Source organism: Cnephaeus nilssonii, assembly GCF_951640355.1.
Source record: "Cnephaeus nilssonii genome assembly, chromosome: 10".
Lineage (NCBI taxonomy): Eukaryota > Metazoa > Chordata > Mammalia > Chiroptera > Vespertilionidae > Cnephaeus > Cnephaeus nilssonii.
Genome location: NC_137081.1, coordinates 92,355,173 through 92,376,831, shown reverse-complemented (window position 1 = coordinate 92,376,831; position 21,659 = coordinate 92,355,173). Strand labels below are relative to the sequence as shown.

The following is a 21,659-nucleotide window of genomic DNA, read 5'->3' as shown; positions in this document are numbered from 1 at the left end:
TCCCAGACTGTGAGAGGGGGCAGGCTGGGCTGAGGGATCCCCCCTCCAGTGCATGAATTTTCATGCACCTGGACTCTAGTTTGTATAATAAAAGGGGTAAATATAACGTGTAGAAGTGCTTGTTTAAATGACTATAATATAACTGGAAGGAGACACAAGAAAGCGTAGTAACACTAGTGGCTAGGGTGGGAGGGAGCTTTTTTGCTATATACCTTTTGATACCTACTTAATTTTCATTCTTTGTGAATGTATTGCAGTGAAAGTACAAGAAAAGTAAGAGCAGTTACACAGAAGGAAATCTGTAATGTGGTTGTGATAACTGGCTAATTTACCCTGCTTTTAGGGTTTTAACCAAGAAGATTTGGAAGAAGAAAAAAGTGAAACACAGGTAAAAGAAGCTGACGATTCAGATTCTGATGATAACATAAAGAGAGGAAAACAGTAAGTCTTTCATTTAAAAGGAATTTTTTAAAGAGACTATAAAAATGAAGGTAAAGGCTAACAAGCTTCGTTTTTTTCTTGCGTTGGCTTCTGATTAGGTAGAGGAAGGAATCTGTTCCATTTTCCTCCCTCTGTCTCTCTGTCTACAGTGCTGTCCATAAACTACTGCTCTTGTTAGTTTTGCCTGTGCCCAGCTGTTGTAGTTTGTGGAGTTTTATGGTGCCAGGCTCTTCATTTATATCTCACCACGTAAGCGCTTCCAAAAAATGTGCTTTTAGAAGGAAAGTTGATTTTGGGGTCCTGATGGAAATAACGCTGAAGTCGTAATTGCAAATTATCACTTGATTGTATTTCACACACTTCTGTCCATCTGTCCGGAACAAGCCCAACATGGAATGACTCATTAGCTGTTGCTTACAGCTGTAAAGATGATGCTTCAAAAGTATTCCCCTTTTACTCCTGTGACACGCTGACGGGGCTTGGGAATGCCTTTGGAAATCATCACCTAAGTCGCATCTCATTTACCTGACAGTGGCAGAGAGCAGGTTCACTCCTCTTTGAGGGCAAGGATTCAGGTGAAAGCCCTACAGCTTTGAGCTCTCGGCAAGTCTGTAGATGTCCACCTTGATCTCAGTGACCTTACATTTTGAGCTGTACCACTGAAAAGCAGCGGTTTCTTTTCTTTCTTTCTACTCATGCGTAGAAGACAAAACACCCAAAGGAGTGAACACTACTGTATCTCCCCAAAAGGCAGTGCAGCAATAGCGGAACCATGGAATTGCAGGCACTACCCCCTGAACGAGAACTTGGCATTTGAAATGTTCTTTCTCCAGCTGATCCATGCAAGTGTTAACATAGTGTGTGGAAAGCTTAGTGTGTAACAATTGGGGTAGTATAGAGGTTGAACATACAACCCAGGGTCACATGCTCTTGTAAAGGCAAGTTATAAGTACTTGTAATACTTTAAGAGAATTCTCCATTGAATTACAATTAAGAAATTTGGTTCTTAACTATGATCAAAGGAAATGTGTTTTAAAAGGCAGTTTGTATATCACTTGATTTTTGTGTTACTGCTTAGTATGGACTTTCTGTCGGATTTTGAGATGATGTTGCAGCGGAAAAAGAGCATGAGCGGTAAGCGCAGACGTAATCGTGATGGTGGTACTTTTATTAGTGATGCAGACGATGTGGTGAGCGCCATGATCGTCAAGATGAATGAAGCTGCTGAGGTGAGTTGGCTCACTTCCAGCTTAATCTTTCTCCCACTTAATTGGTTCTGTGGCTTTTGGTTGGTTTGTTTTTTAGCTTAGCCCTTGCTTACACTACATTTAAGACACTTTGTATTTTGTAATAAAGCACTTACTATTCTAAACTTTAAGCACAGAAAAATTTTTAATTTTTTAGTAACATGTTTAGAAAAAGTGAAAAGACGGAAGTATTAAGTAAAATGCGCCTTTTCAGCCTACTGGCTTTGCTAATTTTATGGGGGAATGATTTTCTCTCCAGTTTGGCTGGTTTGCCACAAAGTTTAATTTTTCTTCACATATAAAAAGTCATAAACTCATGTTTATTTTGTTATAAACCCATGTCATTCTTTTGCCTCTGATTAAGAGATTGCATTTAACTCATTGTGCTTTAAAATTCTGCCCTAGTTTTTTCAATTGACCAAGTATTATGTTTAAAAACAGTGCTGATCTTTTGGAAACACTTCCTGAAGTATTAATGCATTCAATGATACATGTCTAGGATTTGTTTTGAAATAATTCAAGGTTGAGGGGAAGTAGCTAGAGAAATAGCTAAAATAAGACTGACCATGTGTGTTTAGTTGTTCAACTGTACATAACAGGAGTATATTATTTTGTTTTCTGTTGTGGAATTCGAAATTGGGCATTTTTTGCCCAAGTAAAGACTGAAATTCTCCTTAAAACATCCCATTATTATACAAACCTCTCAGCTGGAAAATTATTTCTGATGATAAACCAAATTTTCCCAGGTATAATTTTGTGCCTTACATGAACTCTGAAAACTTTACAATTATGCCAGTATTTTGAATTAAAATTGTTTTCTCAATTTGTAATTGTTAAAGCTATTTTAATGGCTTTATGGGTTTGATTGACATGGACAGATACAAAATTTGGGGCTATACACAAAAGTCAATTTTAAAAAAATATATTTTATTGATTTTTTACAGAGAGGAAGGGAGAGGGATAGAGAGTTAGAAACATTGATGAGAGAGAAACATCCATCAGCTGCCTCCTGAACACTCCCCCCTGGGGATGTGCCCGTAACCAAGGTACATGTCCTTGATCGGAATCAAACCTGGGATCCTTCAGTCCACAGGCTGACGCTCTATCCACTGAGCCAAACCAGTTAGGACAAAAGTCAATTTTTAACTTAATTTTTCTTTCTTGTAGGAAAAAGTATAGGGAAATTGCTGCTTTATTTTAGACTCTAAATTACTAGTATAGTGGTTGAAATTCATTATTAACAATGGCTTTATTTCTTTATTATTTTTTTAATCTTTTTCTTCCTGGATAGGAAGACAGACAGTTGAACAATCAAAAGAAGCCAGCACTGAAAAAATTAACATTATTACCTACTGTGGTTATGCACCTTAAGAAGTAAGTATTGTTTTATTGAAAAAGTCTTTTCCTTTTAATGGAATGATAGTCAAACTATGTATTGGTGTTCCTGAGATATTAAAGAATGATTGCCTTCTGTCAATTCATAGAACAATAATGAATAGAATTTCCTAAGTTACGTTACCTTCTTACAAATTTCTTTTAAACCTTGATTCCTGATGCAAACAGAACAGATAGCAAACTGATATTAATGAAAGAAAAACTTGGAAACCACTAATATTGTTCTTTATAGACAGTTTTCAATCTGGTAAATTGACATCTGTTTCCCGAGTGTGAGTGAGAACAGAGCAAATTACGGAAGAGGGAAGCACATATCGTACAAGGCTGATGTGGCCTGTTCTGTCATGAACTATGTCATTGGTACTTCTGGAATTAGGGTCCTTTCTTTTTTATTTTTTTTTTAATTTAGTAAATCTTTATTGTTCAGATTATTACAATTGTTTCTTCTTTTTCCCCCCATAGCTCCCCTCCACCTGGTTCCCACCCCACCCTCTACCCTTACCTCCCCCCACACTGTCCTCATCCACAGGTGTATGATTTTTGTCCAGTCTCTTCCCACACCCCCCATACCCCTTTCCCCCTGAGAATTATCAGTCCACTCCCTTTCTATGCCCCTGGTTCTATTATATTCACCAGTTTATTCTGTTCCTCAGATTTTTAATTCACTTGATTTTTAGGTTCACTTGTTGATAGATACGTATTTGTTGTTCATAATTTTTATCTTTACTTTTTTCTTCGTCCTCTTCTTAAAAAATACTCAGCATTTCATATAATACTGGTTTGGTGGTGATGAACTCCTTTAGCTTTTTCTTGTCTGTGAAGCTCTTAATCTGACCTTCCATTCTGAATGATAACTTTGCTGGGTAGAGTAATCTTGGTTGTAGGTTCTTGCTATTCATTACTTTGAATATTTCTGGCCACTCCCTTCTGGCCTGCATAGTTTCTGTTGAGAAATCAGCTGACAATTGTATGGGTGCTCCCTTGTAGGTAACTAACTGCTTTTCTCTTGCTGCTTTTAAGATTCTCTCTTTGTCTTTTGCTCTTGGCATTTTAATTATGATGTGTCTTGGTGTGGTCCTCTTTGGATTCCTTTTGTTTGGGGTTCTGTGCGCTTCCTGGACTTGTAAGTCTATTTCTTTCACCAGGTGGGGAAGTTTTCAGTCATTATTTCTTAGGATAGGTTTTCAGTGTCTTGCTCTCTCTCTCTTCTTCTGGCACCCCCATAATTCTGATGTTGGTATGCTTGAAGTTGTCCCAGAGGCTCCTCACACTATCTTCAACTTTTTGGATTCTTTTTGCTTTTTGCTTTTCCGGTTGAGTGTTTTTTGCTTCTTTGTATTTCAAATCTTTGACTTGATTCTTGCATTCCTCTAGTCTGCTGTTGGGTCTTTGTATAATATTGTTTATTTCAGTCAGTGTATGTTTAATTTCTAGTTGGCCCTTTTTGATATTCTCAACGTCTCGCTAAATTTATCGGCCTTTTCTAGGAAATTCTTGAAAAACCTAATAACCGTGGTTTTGAATTCTATATCCAGTTGTTTGTTTTCCTCCATTTCTTTCGTTTGTAATCTGTTTTTTTTGTCTCCACATTTTGGCTGCTTCCCTGAGTTGATAGAGTGGCTTTGTGTGCTAGGTGTCCTATATGGCCCAGTGGGTCGGCCTCCCCAGTTACTTGAGGTGGACACTCTTGGTGCACCCCTTTGTGGACTGTGTGTACAGCCTTGTTGTAGTTAAGTCTTGATTGTTGTTGGTATCACTGGGAGGAATTGACCTCCAGGCCAACTGGCCGTGAGGATCAGCTGTGTCTACGCTGGGAGACCTTCTGTGCTGGAGACAGCCTAATAGGACCAGACTTGCAAAATGGCAAAAGCCTCTGTACTCAGCTTGGATGGGGCGGAGTCTCCGGGCTGAGCAGACAGTCTTGGCTTCCCCAGCCCTGCCCTTGCGCGCGTGCCTCCAGACCTCTGCCTTCCGCAGCTCCCCTGAGTTTCCGCCTGACAGTCCAGATTCCCCTGTAATAGCGTGGGTCCCCAGCGGCTCGCCCAGAACTGGGGTTCAGTGCAGTCAGGAGCTTCCGACTCCCTTCCATTAGGGAAAGCCTGCGGCAACCTCCACAGTCAGGATTCTCTGCATGCACTCTCTCGCACGCCTCCAGACCCCTGCCCGCCGCGGCTCCCCCGAGTCTCCGAGTGCCTTTCTCTCTACCTGACAGTCCAGACTCCCCCCGTATGAGCCCGGGTCCACGGGGTTTCGGCCGGAACTGGGGTTCAGTGCAGTCGGAATTGGGGTTCAGTGCTGTCGGGAGCTTCCTTCCCCCTCCCGCCAGAGAAAGCCAGCCAGACACTCAGCTGCCCTTCCTCTCTGCGCACGTGTCTCCGTATCTCAGCTCTTTGCAGCTCCTCTGATTCTCCGTGAGCTTTTCTCTTTCCTTCTAGTTGTAGAATTTCCACTCAGCCAGCTTTCCTGTGGTTCTGGATGGTGTCCGTTCTGTCTTTTAGTTGTAGTTTTGAAATTGCTGTGCGAGGCAGCAGTTTAGGTGCTTACCTATGCCGCCATCTTGGTTTCTCTGCCGGGTCCTTTCTTGATGAATCATTGTTACCATGGTCTTTCATTGTTTTGTTCAGGTGCCTGAATAATTTTTTTAAATATATTTTTTATTGATTTCAGAGAGGAAGAGCAAGGGAGAGAGAGATAGAAACATCAGTGATGAGAGAGAATCATTGATCAGCTGCTTCCTGCACACTCCCCAATGAGGATTGAGCCCACAACCTGGGCATGTGACCTTGGCTGGAATCGAACCCAGGAACCTTCAGTCCACAGGCTGACACTCTATCCACTGAGCCAAACCAGCCAGGGCGATGCGTGAACAATTTTGATTTCACCTTGAACCCAGCCATAGCCTACTCTTTGATGGCTGTAGAGAAATGCACACCAGTGCACCAATAGCATGGTCTAGGACTTTCTACTAGAAAATTGCTACCTCTGATATTGTCATGTTGTATATTAACATAATTGATTCTAGTACATAAAATGAAATTTAAATGTCAGTAATTCATTGGCAATTTTTTCCTGCTAAGCAAATGCTTTTCTCCCTGGTATCTTGCATAATTCTGAGTTTTCTTTCACCCAAAACAGTTTTAGAATCACTGTCCTGGCAGATTAAGCATTAATTTTATAGTTGTAATAATTGGAGCTCATTATCCTTACTGTCTGTACCATTTATATTAACATTAACCTGACTTGTGTAATTTGGGTTTGTTTTGTTTTAAACAAACCATCTTAGCCTGTCAAGTGTGCTTGTGAAAATAGGATCTAAATGTCCTGTTGCTCTGAGACCTGCGGAGAGGGGCGTAAACAAGAGTGCAGGCTAACTCTGGGAGGGGGCTTTGGAAGCATCACTAAATACATAAGAAAATCCAAAGGGAGCTATAGTAGAACCAACATATACAGACATGACTTTTTTATTTAATTCTTATTGCAGGCAGGACCTTAAAGAAACATTCATTGACAGTGGTGTGATGTCTGCCATCAAAGAGTGGCTCTCGCCTCTCCCGGATAGGAGCTTGCCAGCACTAAAGATCCGAGAGGAGCTGCTGAAGATTCTACAAGAGGTTAGAGGCAGTGATCTAGTTGTTCACGCGTCGTTAATTATTTAATGTGTCTTGTGTTATTGCAGTCTCTGTATTTATATTACCTGGTATTTATATATTCTCTCTGCCATAGCCTGCCAGAAGAAGGGTTTTCTTCAGTGTGTTTTTTAGGAACATAGCAAAATAAAATGAGCATAAATGAAGTAGGCCCTGATAAACTTTATGTGCCTCTGGCATTGAAGGAAAGAGATCCTGGAGTAGCTGTGGTTTCTGTGTAGAGTAGTACAGTAGTGGGCATGTTTGGGGGAGGAACGAAGTAAAAAAACACCAACTTCAGCGTCAGGTAAGCCTGCATTGGAATCCAGCTGGCCGCTTTTACATCGCCGTGACACCTTGGGCAAGCGACTTGACTTCTAAGGGAATTCTCGAGAACCCTCCTATGTGCTAGGTGTTCTTATTCCTCACAGCAAACCTGCAAGGTGGGTGTATTGTCTCCATTTTACAGATGAGGAAGTTAAGACTCAGAGAAGTTAAATGACTTGTCCAAGGTCACATTGCTCTCAGATGGCTGTGCTTGGGTCCAGACTTAGGTCTATTTGATTCTGGGCCGGTGCTGCATCTTGTGTTAAACTGTTAACCTCTGAGTATGCGTAGTTCACATTTTCTCCCGTTGTTAAGTTTTACTTGGACGCAGCACTAATACTGAACTCTCAACTCGAGATGTGAACACAGAATACATTTGTGTTCAATATCTGTAGATCCTGAAAATGGAGGTTTTTGTTACTTACCCTATTGTGAATGAGCCAGGTCTCAGAGGCTCCTCTAGAATAGACTGGCAGGACCCAGTTCTGCGTGATTAATGTTGTGCGCATGTGCTTATGTCCTCAGCTGCCCAGTGTGAGCCAAGAGACCCTGAAGCACAGCGGGATCGGACGGGCAGTGATGTATCTCTACAAACATCCCAAGGAGTCACGGTCCAACAAGGACATGGCAGGGAAACTCATCAGTATGTACATTTTGTGTTTGTTGTGTTTATGGATATATAAAAGGTAACTACATTTGTACCAATATATATTTAAAATGAATCAATAAAGTAGAGTAGAAAAAATGTTTGGTGCCTTCTTATAGGTACCAGCTTTTTCCCTTTACACTGAAAAGGCTCCTCAGTATATTTAAGTGTGTAATTCAGTAGTAAGTTCAGCAGGTAAAATGTGCATTTTCTAATCAGGGACCAAGAGCAGGTCGTGAAGAGGCGCTGGAATGCTGGTCCTGCCATTAGTCCTCCCCGGTTTCAGGTCCTGGATGCGCCACCTGCCTTACTGCGCATCCCTAGGCTCCTGCTTTCCGCTCAGGCCCTGGTGTCCTCTGCAAAACGGGGAATTGTGTGCTTGCTTTGGGTTTTTTGTAAAGATTAGATGAGAGCGTATATAGAAAGCCATAGATATACATACACACATATATACGCCTCAGGAAATGTTAGCCACTGCTGCTATCATTGTTACTTTTATAATGGGCTTCCAAGCCTTCATCTAATCAGTTGCTGTAATGTTTTTAAAATCCTTCAGTTTTAAGAATGAAAAGCGAGCATTTTCATCATTCTCCTTGACTTGCTGTGCTCCATGTTGGGAAGGAATTTTTAAACTTCCAAACTAGACTGAAAAAGCAACTACTTCTGAAGATAATAATTATTTTTCTATTGAATTGTTTAAGAGTATCAGAAGTTTTTTAGGGAAATTTAAATTTTTTAATAAATTTAAATGTTTTATATTTTTTACCTTGTTTTAATAATTTGTAATTTACTACCTATTAAATAATAAACTTTTGATGCTTTTGTGCAGTCTTTCTCGACCCTCTTTTTGCCCTAGACTGAGAAAAGCAGAATATTCCCAGTGATTAAGTCCTTTCCACTAAAAAAATAATACTCATTGCTCATTTTCACAGTGATTCTGAATCCAGGGGAGGGGCTGGTGGGTCAGTTTTCAAAGATATTTAGACCATCTCCTCTGATTTCTTATTAGTTTGACAACACTTGATAGTATATTAAATGCAACAATAGTCTACACCATGTTTCAAAATAAAAGCACCTTTAGACTTTTACTAACTAAACAGTCGGCCTATAGTACTTTTTTTCATGTTCATCCTAGCAGCTTTCTTAGATTTAATGAACCTACACTATTAAAATATAATTTTTAAAGATCTAGATCATTTTGACAAGTACCAAGGGAACTTTATTTTAGAATGAGAAAGTAGAAGAATTTCGAGATTTTTCTCTGTTTTAAAAAATATTTTTATTGATTGATTTCAGAGAGGAAGGCAGAAAGAGATAGAAATATCAATGATAGGAATCATTAGTCGGCTGCCTCCTGCACACCCCCCACTGGGGATTGAGCCCTCAACCCAGGCATGTGCTCTGACCAGGAATTGAACTGTGACCTCCTGGTTCATAGGTCAATGCTCAACCATAGAGCCATGCCTGCTGGGCCAGATTTTCTCTTTTTTAATAGAGTAAATTAGAAATTAGACTGTCTTTATGAAATGACAACACAACTTGTTGTTGACTGTTAAAGTGGGTCAGGAATTACTCTCAAACATCTGGTGATTATAGATTTAAATGACCTTTTTATACTGAATTTCCTGAATCAACTGGAGCTAATTGTAATGTTGGTATTAGGCTGCGTTTATCCTATGAATGGTCCTGAGATAATGGTATCTTTAAGGGAAGAATATTCTAAATACCTAGAATATAGCATAACACTAGGGTGTGGCTATTTCAAGACATGGTAGGAGGAATGCAACTCTGTGGGCTAAATAATTGCCTTTTCCTGGTGACAGATGAATGGTCTCGGCCTATATTTGGTCTTACCTCAAATTACAAAGGAATGACGAGAGAAGAGAGGGAGCAGAGAGACCTAGAGCAAATGCCTCAGCGACGAAGAATGAACAGGTATGAGGGAACAGGCATGAGGAAGTGGAGTAAATGTTACTGTTACAGCAATTCAGCTTTTTTGTCAGTAAGATCATTAGGAAACCTCCTAAGATGATAGGATTTTGTCTTTCCTCTCGGCTTGATGTGTCCATGTTGCTCATAAAACCCACTAATTTCTGTGGACAGTGTGTAAGTGAAGGCCCACACCCTCCCAGACTCTGCCACAGTCTGGAGGTTGCTTTTCTTGTCCTGGCCACTTGCAGAAAAAACTTTGTCTTTCCAGTCCCATTTCCAAATTCTTAGGAAAGAAAGAGAATATTGGTTCAGTTTGTATCAGTAAACTGGGTACAGTTGTATCCATGGCAGTCACCATTCACCCATAATGAACCCTGGCATGCAAGATTGAAAATTACTTTTCCGTTGTAAAGGGCTTCCTTGTGGTCTATGTTTGATGTACCACTTTGCTCTTCTTTTCTTGTAAAGTTACAAGATTCTACCATCCCTAATAGTTCACTGATTACTTTGTTCCCAGCGCTGGTGGTCAGACGCCCCGAAGAGACCTGGAAAAGGTGCTGACAGGAGAGGAGAAGTAAGAATTTTGCAATAGTTTTCTTTCTTGGACTGTAGAGAGAATGTTCTGTTTGCTGCTTTGTTTTAAGAAAAATAGCAAATGAAATGATGTATGTTCACATTGACAAGAGATGACTTTTCAGTTTAACATTCATTGAATAGTCACAACGCATTGTATTGGGTGCTCTGGAGGATATAAGGAAGATTGAGAAATAGTTCATTCAGTAAAGATTTTAGCCCTGGCCAGTGTAGCTCGGTTGGTTCAGTGTTGTCCTATATACCAAGGGGTGGCAGATTTGATTTCCAGCCTCAGGACACATAACCAGTTTGTGGGTTTAATCCCCGGTCAGGATGGGTGCAGGAGGCAGCGGGTCAATGTTTCTTAACTCTACCTCCCTGCCTCTCTCCCGAATCAAATTTTTTTAAAGGCAATAGTCTTAAAAAAATAATAATATAGATTTTATTGCTGCTTGCTATGTACTAGATTTCTGCATTAAGCTCTGGAAATACAGAATTGAATGTAAAATAGTCCATGCTCTCAAAAAGTTTTTAGAGGGATTATAGACAAAGGGAGGGCTTAAGGCTGTGGGGTAAGTGTGTGCAAGGCCTATTTTAGGAATGGCCATTGGACTGGAGTGGTTGGGCAGTAGGTGGTGCCTGAGATGCTGGAAGATAAGGTTGGAAATGTAGATTTGGACCAAATTTTGAACAGCTTTAAATCTAGATGAAGACTTTTCACTTCTCCTCTCATAGAAAGTTTTTGAGCAAGGACATGAAGTCATCAGATTTGATTTGGGTGCTGATGGTGTGTGCAGGATGGGTTGGAGGGGAGTAACTGAAAGCAGTGAATGGCTAAACTGAGAAGGCTGTGGGGAAGCAGAAGGTTGAGAAGCCTTTGCAGGGGCAGAGTTGCTGGGAGTAGGTGACGCAGTGGGGGAGGAGTTGGCTAGGTTTGAAGACACCAACCAGAATTTTAGCCTGAGTAGCTGAGAGGATGGCAGTCACTAAGGGAGAGGAGGCAGCAGGCCCTGGGAGGGAAGCTGAGGGGCCCATGCAGAAATCGGAGTGATGATGAGGCCAGCTGAGACGGGCGGGGGGTGACCTTGGGAGGGCGGAGGCGGTTTGAAGCGGGCGTTTATCTGAAGGGGAGGGCCCAGATGTGGTTGGCTCCGTAAGCAGCATGCTCTTCTCTCAGGGCCCTCAGACCCGGAGATCCTGGATTCTGTGCCCGCGCGAGGGTGCCCATGCCCTCCAACAAGGACTATGTTGTCAGGCCCAAGTGGAATGTGGAAATGGAGTCGTCCAGGGTAAGCAAGCAGGGCACCAGCAAGGTGGCTCTCCTGCCAATGACTACTTCACTTCAGTTCATGTAGCAGCATTAGCAAGTCAAGTTTTTCCTTATTTATCCCTTTATTTCAACCAAATCTTGGAGCCTTCGTATTTTGATACGGTCATTTTTTTTTAACTCGGAGAATCAGAACTCGCCTGCTGCTGCAGTGTCCCCTTTCCTTCCTCTCCGCTGTTTTAAGTAACTCTGTTGTGAAATATGTAGAGGAGATACTTCCTCTGTCATCACTGTAAATACTGCTCAGTGATCGTCATTGCTTTTTAGTAATCTTTTTTTATTCTCCATTCCAACCATTCTTTCTAGCCTGGTATTCTTAAAAAGGGCCTAAACCGATTGGAAAAGCATAAGAGGCGGTTTGCCGAGCAGAAACGACTCAGCAGAGTGCACCATGCTGTCAAGTTCAGCATTGAAGGCAACAGGATGCCCCTGTAGGCCTGGCCCTGCCAGAGCGTGTCCAGGAGGTATCCCCAAGGAGGCGTGCTCTGTGCATGCGCTTGAATGTCAGTAGCTAAAGTGAGGACAAGCGCGCGCGTGCGTGTGTGGGGGTGTGTGTTTAACCAGACAAGGCCAGGTCCACTTTTAGTTTCTGAAATAATGACCCACACAGGCACTTGGTGACATTTTAGGTCTTCCTGAACATCTGGAAATTGGCATTGGCATGGAAGTGGACTCCTCCTTTACTGGTGCCCTAGAGGCCCACAGATAATCACTTCCCTGAGAAGCATTTTGGTCTTCTTGACTGCGCCCATTTTTATTAAAAGGGCTTTTGTTAGGGCCTAGGGCCATAGTAGTCTGTGTCCCAGGCATATAAGCCAGTTAGCTTCTTGGTGGGAGGGATGTGGCTGCTTTTACTACTGTCAGTGGCTCAGCAACATGCCTTTGAGGACTCATCACATAAAGCCTGACACTTAATATTTAAGAGATAAATCTGATGACTATATATTCGATATGTGGTTGGAAATGAAAGAGACTTTGGAACGTTCGTAAAGCCGGTCTCTGACCTGCCGCACTCTGCGAGTGACAGCACCTTTATCGCAGTATGTTCTGGACAGTCGGAGGATGCTGGGTGCCTCCCGTGACTTCTCCATGACCCCACTTTGGCAGCTACTTCATGATTTACACTCACCTTCCTGCCACTTGACTTCGTTGAGAAGCTAATGGCGAAACAAAGCCTACTTTGTATTTGTTAGAATAAATAGCGGGTAGCAGAGCACTAGCTCAGGGCCACGGACTTCTTCATCTGGAATGCCTTCCCTTTTTCCTTTCATCCATATCCATGCTCCTCGATATCCCTTCACTCCTACCTTACCTTTTCTCACTGCCTCTTCCCTCTTTTCATCCCTGTCTTGCCTATTTTTCTCTTCCCCAGCACACGCCTTTGTGAGAGGGAGAATTATGATGTGGCAGAGGAAATGTCTTAAGCAGTCTGTGTGACCCTCTTCTTTGGAAGCCTGCCTTTCGTCCCGGGGGGATGCGCCTGTCTGCTGTTGTTGATGGTTCTGGTCCTGCCTTCCCTGTGGCTGATGAGGTGGTGGGATGAGGTGACCCAACCTCTGCTAGAGCAGACAGGTGACCCGCGTGAGGAGAGGGAACTTCTAGTGCAGTTCCTTTCCTTTGTCCTCAGCAATCCCAAGATCATAACGTGCTGGCATTTATCTAGGCCTGAGTCTGGCTTATAGAGCTCTTGAAAAAAATGCACGTTTTGGGGCTGGTGGTCTCATTTTACTTTTCAGTATATTGTCCTTAAGCCATGTGGCTGTGTCCCTGCTCAGGAAGGGTTCCTGCATGTTCACTCGGGGCGCACATTGCACCACCACTAATGAGTATTCATACGAAACATTGTCCACGAAGACAATTGGAGTGAGTCGATGGCTTTCAAATGGAAGTGTTTGTTTTATACCAGTGTGGGCAAAAGTAGGTTTACAGTTGTTCAAATGAAAAATAATACAATAATGGATAAATGCTAATACAAAAATAAGTCTATTTTGTGTACTCACAACTGTAAACCTACTTTCACCCACTCCTGTATGTCATTTTTATTTTTGAAATTATATAAATAAACATTAAACACTGTAGAATAAACGGTTCCCAAAGTCCTGCCCTTCCTCTAAGTCACCACTGATAATAGTTTGGTGTGTTAAATGTATCTCCCGAAATGCTTCAAGCTTAGTTTTTTCTTTTCTTTTTTTATTATTTATTTTATTTTAATCTTTATTGTTCAGATTATTACAGATGTTCCTCTTCCCCGCCCTTCCCCCCATAGCTCCCCTCCACCTGGTTCCCACTCCACCCCAGGCCCTCGCCACTCCACTGTCCGCATCCATAGGTACTGCATACATGCATATAAGATCTTTGTCCAATCTCTTCCTGCACTCCCCCGACATTCCCTGCCCCCCCCAAGAATTGTCACTCGGCTCCATTTCCATGCCCCTGATTCTATTTTCGCCAGTTTATTCTGTTCATCAGATTTTTTATTCATTTGATTTTTAGATTCACTTGTTGATAGGTATGTATTTGTTGTCACTTTGCTGTTCATATTTTCTGTCTTTACCTTTTTCTTCTTCTTCCTCTTCTTAAAGAATACCCTTCAGCATTTCATATAATATTGGTTTGGTTGTGATGAACTCCTTTAGCTTTTTCTTATCTGTGAAGCTCTTTATCTGACCTTCAATTCTAAATGATAACTTTGCTGGGTCGAGTAATCTTGGTTTTAGGTTCTTGCTATTCATCACATTGTATATTTCTTGCCACTCCCATCTGACCTGCATAGTGTCTGTTGAGAAATCAGCTGACAATCATATGGGTGCTCCCTTGTAGGTAACTAACTATTTTTCTCTTGCTGCTTTTAAGATTCTCTCTTTGTCTTTTGCCCTTGGCATTTTAATTATGATGTGTCTTGGTGTGGTCCTCTTTGGATTCCTCTTGTTTGGGATTCTCTGCGCTTCCTGGAATGGTAAGTCTATTTCTTTCACCAGGTAGGGGGAGTTTTCTGTCATTATTTCTTCAAATAGGTTTTCAATATCCTGCTCTCTCTCTTCTTCTGGCACCCCCGTAATTCTGATGTTGGTACGCTTGAAGTTGTCCCAGAGGCTCCTTACACTATCTTCAACTTTTTGGATTCTTTTTTCTTTTTCTTCTTCCGGTTGGGTGTTTTTGCTTCCTCGTATTTCAAATCTTTGACTTAATTCTTGGGATCCTCTAGTCTACTGTTGAATCTCTGTATATTATTCTTTATTTCAGTCAGTGTATGCTTAATTTCTGACTGGTCCTTTTCCATTTTTTTGGCATTCTCACTAAAATCCTTGAAGGTCTCACTAAGTTCCTCGGAGGTTTCTAGAAGATTCTTGAGAAACCTTATAACCATGGTTTTGAACTCTATATCCAGTATTTTGCTTTCTTCCATTTCTTTCATTTGTGACCTGTTTCTTTGTTTCCGCATTTTTGCTGCTTCCCTGTGTTGATGGGTGGCTTTGTGTGGTAGGTGTCCTATAGGGCCCAGTGGCTCAGCCTCCCCAGTCACCTGAGGTGGACACTCTTGGTGCACCACTTTGTGGGCTGTGTGCACAGTCTTGTTGGTGAGCCTTGATTGCTGTTGGTATCACTGGGAGGAATTGACCTCCAGGCCAATAGGCTGTGGGGACCAGCTGTGTCTACACTGGAAGAGCTGCTGTGCAGGAGACACCCTTATGGGGCAGGTCTTGCTTCAGTGGGGCTTTGGTGCTCACTGAGTCTGACCCTTGAATGTGTCACTTATGGATGTGTAGAGTTGTAATCTGGTATGGTCTCACACTGACCACTGGGTACACTGGCTCTAGGGCCTCCAGAGAGGTGCAAAGTCAGCCACTGCCTGGGGCCACCCAGCAGGACCTACAGACAGATCTGCAGATTCCTCCTCTTTATATGGGGTGTAGAAGTGCCCAGAGGAGTCCAGCTGTGAAGCAAGGCAGGCTGCTGCTGGTGCTAGCCTTGGGCCTTCTTTTGATAGCTTTGGGGCTCCCTGGCCCAGCTGCAGCTTTTTTGAAGGTTTTAGGCTAAGAAAGGACAGGCCATTCATATGCAAAAGCCGCTGCACACAGCTTGGGTGGGGCGGGGTCTCAGGGAATCTCCAGGGCAGAGCAAACAGCAATGGCTGCCAGTCAGCCCTGCACCGGGGAGGTCCCAGCACAGGAACAATTACCGCTGCGAGCACCTCCGTCTGGAAGAAAGCCACCCCCTCCCCCATTCCTGCCCAATAGCAGACAGTCCAGTTTCTCTCCATATGTGTCTGGGTCCCCCAGAATCTCGCCCAGCACTGGAGCTCAGAGCAAGCGGGAGCTTGTATATCCCTTCCGATTAAAAAAGCACACCTGGGTGCCAGCCCGTTCCACGCCTCCGCACCTCCTACCAGTCTCATGCGTTTTCTTCTTTACCTCTTAGTTGTAGTACTTCCACTCAGCCAGCTTTCCCGCGGTTCTGGATGATAGTTGTTCATCTTTTGTAATTTTGATGTGGTTGTGGGAGACAGCAAGTACGGGTGTTTACCTATGCCGCCATCTTGGTTCTCCTTAGTTTTTTCTTGTTATAATTGTAGAAAATGTGTAGAGGTAGTGAAGAGAAAAAGCACTCACTATTCAAAAGCACTTGGTTGTAGTTTTTGCCTTTTTTCGATTACTGTTTCAATTAAAATTATGCTTGTATATAATTTTGATCACTTCTCCTTAAATCACCTTATAGATTTATAATTTATAATGGCTGCATAGTAGTGTATCATGTGAATATGTAATTTGCTTAGTCACTTCTATAGTTTCTGATTTTTCCTCCTAAATAATGCAGTAGCCTACACTGCATTGTATGTTTATGTGTTAGTTTATTCCATGTAGTGCTTTTAAATAACATTAAAATGACAAAAGCAATACATGCTTTTATGTAAACTTTTAAATAGAGAAAGCACAGATAAAATTAATGTTACTCAAATCCACTGCACCTTAACATTAACATTAACATTTTGAGTTACTTCTTTTTGGTCTTTTCTAAATGCATACATAAACATGATTGCTGGTTTTGAGTTGTTGAACTCTTAAGCAAAATCTTGATCATATTGTATTCCTTGTTGGGTTTTGTCTTTGACTTTGCATGGTAAAAATTCTTTTTAGTAAACATTCTTTAGTGACATTGTGTCACTAAATATAGTTTTACCATAATTATTTTTTTAATATATTTTATTGATTTTTTACAGAGAGGAAGAGAGAGGGATAGAGAGTTAGAAACATCGATGAGAGAGAAACATCGATCAGCTGCCTCTTGCACACCCCCTACTGGGGATGTGCCTGCAACCAAGGTACATGCCCTTGACCGGAATCGAACCTGGGACCCTTGAGTCCGCAGGCCGATGCTCTATCCACTGAGCCAAACCAGTTTCGGCTACCATAATTATTTTAAGCAAACCCCTCTTGCTAATCTTTTAGGCTACTCTTGGTTTTTCACTGGTAAAACTGTGATAAAACTGTTCACCAGTGCATTGCAGTTGTATTATCCCTAAGGAAGTGGTGTGGAGTTGATGGATCAGAGATTAGTTTGTTGAATTTAGTGTGTTAGTTACAGTGTTCTGTGTGATTTCAGGCTTGGGGTCACTAGGCATCTGGCAGCTACAAGCCTTCCGAGCGGTAACTAGCTGTAGATCAGCATGACGTGGGTGTGGGCATTTCAGTCGCTGGGATGGGGGCTCAGACTGTGGAGGAGATCTGGGAGTGAGCAAGGAGAAATCTAGGCTGGCAGTTGGGTAGTTGGCAGAGATCTGAGCCGGTAAGACTTCCAGTGTGGACTCACTGCAAGTATATAAATCGGGTTACATTGTCTGAAAGGGAGCAGATACTGGGGACTCTTCAGGGAATCTGAAGACAAAACCCCAAGGTCAAATGGCTGATGTTCAAAAGTCCCCTCTCTTCATCCCTCCATCCCTCTTCCCCCAAGGGGGTATTCATTAGGGAGAGGGTAGCACAGCTCTTTCTCGTCTGATAACGAATTTGTATGCTAACTCGGTATTAGTGCCATATGTTCAAGTTGATATGAAGTACTATTTAGAATTGGGATATTCCTAGAAAATCTAGGGTTGATGATCAGTATGATTCTTATTCAAGGGAGGTGGGATAGCGACTGGGGAGGCTCCCGACACAGGAGCTTCCCACACCAGCACTGACCCTGGAGTGCCTCCCAGGCCCTGCCTTCCTTTAGCAGCTTTGCCTTGAGCTTCATGGGTAACTTACTAGTCAGCATGGGCAGGAGGGGGGATTAGGAAAACCCATCTCTTTTTAACCACTCAACGTTCTTAAGAGGTTGGAATTGTTGGCGACCCTAGAGTCAGCAAGAAGAGTTCACCCTGATCTTCGACATGAAGGGCAGGCCTTTTCAGCACTTCTAAAAGGTGTCAATTTCTTGACGACCACATCTTTTTAAAACATACAATATTTTCAATATAAAAGTAATAACCAAACCTCTAGACATAAGGGACAAGCAGGAAGAGGTGTAAGAAATAAGAAGCCCCCTGGATTGACTAAATTTCCTTTTCTTTTTGTGTCAGATATACTTGTTAAACCTAAGCCTAATGGATTGCTACTAGGAGTAATAATAGTCATGGTGACATTTGAGCATTGGCTCTGTGCCAGACCCTCCTTCTGGCTGACAGTGTTTTCTCATTTACGTCTCCCAGCAGTCCTGAGAGGAGTGCTGGCCCGGGGCGTGACCTGCCAGGGTCACAGAACCTGCCGAGCAGAGCAGGGGTCCCCCGGGTGTGAAGCCAGAGCTCTGCTTCAGGGGTTTGCCTTGCTGACCCTCTGACCGCAGCCGTCACACTCACAGCTCTTTCGCAGATGACTCTCCTTTTCCTCGAAGGTCATCGTTCTTGATGCCAGGACTGTTGGAAGGTGCATCTGTCAAGTGATCAACTCCACGTCAGTCTTTGAAAGGGAAAAGCATATAGGCAAGATGTAATCTGATGGAATTGGGGGGTTATAGTTTCTATTTTTCCTCCTTTCGCTCATCTAGGAAATTTCCATGGACTGAGACAAAATTTACCAGTAAGGCACAGACAGAGTTACTCTGCACGGAGAGTGTCTTGTGTTTGCTAACATTCTGTGGACCCTTGCTCTGCTGCTCCGGAAGTCACCACAGCATGTCTGGTTATTCCCGAGCGAGGAGCTCTCCTGGCTGCTAACTTTCAGATAAACGAAGATGAAAGCTAAACTAGGGTCATGGGTTTCAATGATGGCTCTTTAATTTTTATCCCACTTGTAGTTTCAGGGGACCTCCAAGAAGGGTATCAGTCGACTGGATAAACAGATGAGGAAGTTCACAGACATCAGGAAAAAAAGCCGATCTGCACACGCAGTGAAAATCAGCATCGAGGGCAACAAAATGCCTTTGTGACCTTCCTGGGTCCCCATCCTGCGCTAGGAAATGCGCAGTGGACTCTTCGGAGAAAGATGGTATTTTAAATTTTTTAGTGTATCTGTAAATGGTTCAGCTTGTATCAAATATTGTCCTAGCACTTGCCTTTCTCTCCGTTGTATTTAAAACCATTGGTGTGGGCTTTGTACAGAGGAATAACTAGCCCCCCTTCTGTAGACTTTCACAATAAATGCCAGTCTGGTTTTGGGAGGCTGTCTTCATTGTCTGGGAGGAGTCATCAGTGGGGTGAGAATTGGTTCTTGGTGAGTGAAAGAGAATCTTAGCTATGACAGTGGTTTGTGATCTTTCAGAGTTCAGCCTGCCTACTGTCGTATAACAGGGCATTTGCCCGGTCTCTGTCCTGGGTTCCCGACCAGGAGCTTCGGAAGCCTTTGGGTGTCCTGGGTGATGGCAATACCTGTGATTCTAATGAGGTGACTTGTGACCCGTATGTGGCTGAAGGGTGGGTCAAGTCACCAGGAAGAACCCAGAGCTCTATCGTGGAGGATTGGGACTTCGGGAAGGCCTGACCTACAAGGTGCTAAAGACTGAGTAGCCGTTCAGTCGCATCGATTGATTTTTGTCAATCGTGTCTAAATGGTGAGGCCCTAATTAAGAACTCCAGGTACCAAAACTCAGCGGAGCTTTCTGATTGGTGAGCACACTGACGTGCTGAGATGGCGACATGCCTGATTCCACCACGAAAGGGTGGGAAGCGGTTTCCTCCCAGACCTCGCCTCTGGGTCGTCGTTGGGCTGATCCTCCTGACTTGAATCCTTTATAATAAAACTACAAAGATAGTGCTTTTCTGATTTCTGTGAGCCATGTTAGTGAATTCTTGAACCAGAGGGCTTCATGGGAGCCCTCAGACTTGTGAGCAGTCAGCGAGGGTAGATGGGCTCCACGGCAGCTGGCAGCTGGAATGGACCGTCTTGTGGGGTCTGCGCCCTTCAGCCAGGAAGTCTGGTGCCAATTCCAGGTTATTGATGTCGGAATTGCAGTATCTTGGCTGCAGGGAAAACAACCTACCAACACAATTTTGTTTCTTCGTATCTCTCTTGTCAGGGAAATTTTCATTCTTTTGATTTTTTTTTTTTAATATATTTTTATTGATTTCAGAGAGGGTGAGATAGAAACATCAATGATCGGCCGCCTTCTACATGTCCACTGGGGATCAGCCCGCAACCTGGGCATGTGTCCTTGCCTCCTGGTTCATAGGTCAATGCTCAACCACTGAGCCACGCTAGCCAGACTTGCCTTTAATTGTAGCCACACCTCAGAAATATTGCAGGATCAGTTCCAGATCACCCCAATAAAGCAAACATTGCAATAAAGCAATCACAGGAGCTTTTTTGTTTCCCAGTGTATATAAAAAGTTGTTACACTACACTGTAGTTTGTTAAATGTGCCTACCTAAATTTAAAAATACATTATTGCTAAAAAATGCTAACCATCACCTGAGCCTTCCGCAATCATAATCTCTTTGCTGGTGGAGAGTCTTGCCCCGTGTTGATGGCTGCTGACTGATCAGGGTGGCATTTGCTGAAGGTTGGGGGGAGCTGTGATGATGTCTTAAAATAAGACAACAATGAAGTTTGATGCATTAGTTGACTTCCTTTCACAAACGATTTCTGAAAGATAACTCGCCATAGATCACCATAACAGATAGTAATGAAAAGTTTGAAATACTGCAAGAATTACCAAAATGAGGCAGACACAAAGTGAGCAAATACAGGAAAAATGGCACTGATAGACTTGCACACACTGGGTTGCCACAAACTTTCATTGGGGGGGAGGGGGGGAGAGAACATACCTAAAGTGCAGCAAGCCGGGCCTCCCTGTGGGAAGAAGCATGAGAATGTGTTCTTCGTGATGGTGTCCAGCTGGAGGTGTGTGTCCGCTGCCCAGTGATCCCCAAGGCTTCCTCTGTCCTCTCCCATCGCCATAGAGAAGTTTTGCTGCCCCTGGTCCAGCTGCTCCGCCTGGCACCTAGTCAGACGCTGCCTGGGCTCGGGGCTGGGAACTCCGCGTGGGAGGGAATTCTGACCAAACGAACCCAGAGCCTGGGCGGAGCGGCCGTTGCTGGCCGGGAGAGTGGCTCCTCTGTCCACACCAAAGAGTTGATTAGGGATTTGGAGGAGTTGGACAGGCTCGTGCCTTGAGAATCAGGCGATTCTCAAGCCTCTGAGCCCTGGCCAGTGTGGCTCAGTGATTGAGCCTTGATCCCTGCACCAGGAGGTCGCCCATTCTATTCCTGGTCAGGGCACATGCCTGGTTGTGGGCTCAATCCCCAGTGTGGGGTGTGCAGGAAGCAGCCAATCAATGATTTTCTTTCATCATTGATGTTTCTATTTCTCCCTCTCCCTTCCTCTCTGAAATCAATAAAAATATATTTTAAAAAAAGGAAGTGGAGTGCAATAAGACGATATATGTCTGCAATTTAAATTGTCCTTTGGGGATGCTATAATGAAAAAAAGATTGTGAAATACTGTCCTAGAGGAAGTGTGAATACAATTTAGCATCACTATACCAACTGCTTATAGCAGGCAGGCAATTGAGATAGAGATCATTATAACTTATGGCTATATCCTATTTTGGGGATACTTTTAAACTATTTTAAGTCTGCAGATGTAATTAGAAAACACTGATTAGTCCAGATGGTTAAGTGAAAGAATCAGGAATTCATTTTCATTACAGGAATTTTACTCTGAATTTGGTGT

The 21,659-nt window shown here is 43.0% G+C and overlaps 1 protein-coding gene across 4 annotated transcripts in view; it reads left to right on the top strand.

The window, feature by feature from the left end:
* Positions 1-19,149, top strand: part of IWS1 (interacts with SUPT6H, CTD assembly factor 1) — a 46,322-nt gene extending 27,173 nt beyond the window's left edge. For 3 of the 4 annotated variants that reach the window (XM_079781780.1, XM_079781778.1, XM_079781779.1), the window contains exons 6-14: positions 344-441; positions 1,520-1,670; positions 2,980-3,062; positions 6,565-6,694; positions 7,562-7,679; positions 9,506-9,617; positions 10,132-10,188; positions 11,365-11,476; positions 18,787-19,149. In XM_079781780.1, coding sequence (XP_079637906.1) covers positions 344-441; positions 1,520-1,670; positions 2,980-3,062; positions 6,565-6,694; positions 7,562-7,679; positions 9,506-9,617; positions 10,132-10,188; positions 11,365-11,476; positions 18,787-18,918 — 993 coding nt within the window. In that variant the 3' untranslated portion in view covers positions 18,919-19,149. The other variant, XM_079781781.1, reaches the window with a different exon arrangement.
* The last annotated feature ends 2,510 nt before the right edge of the window (positions 19,150-21,659 follow it).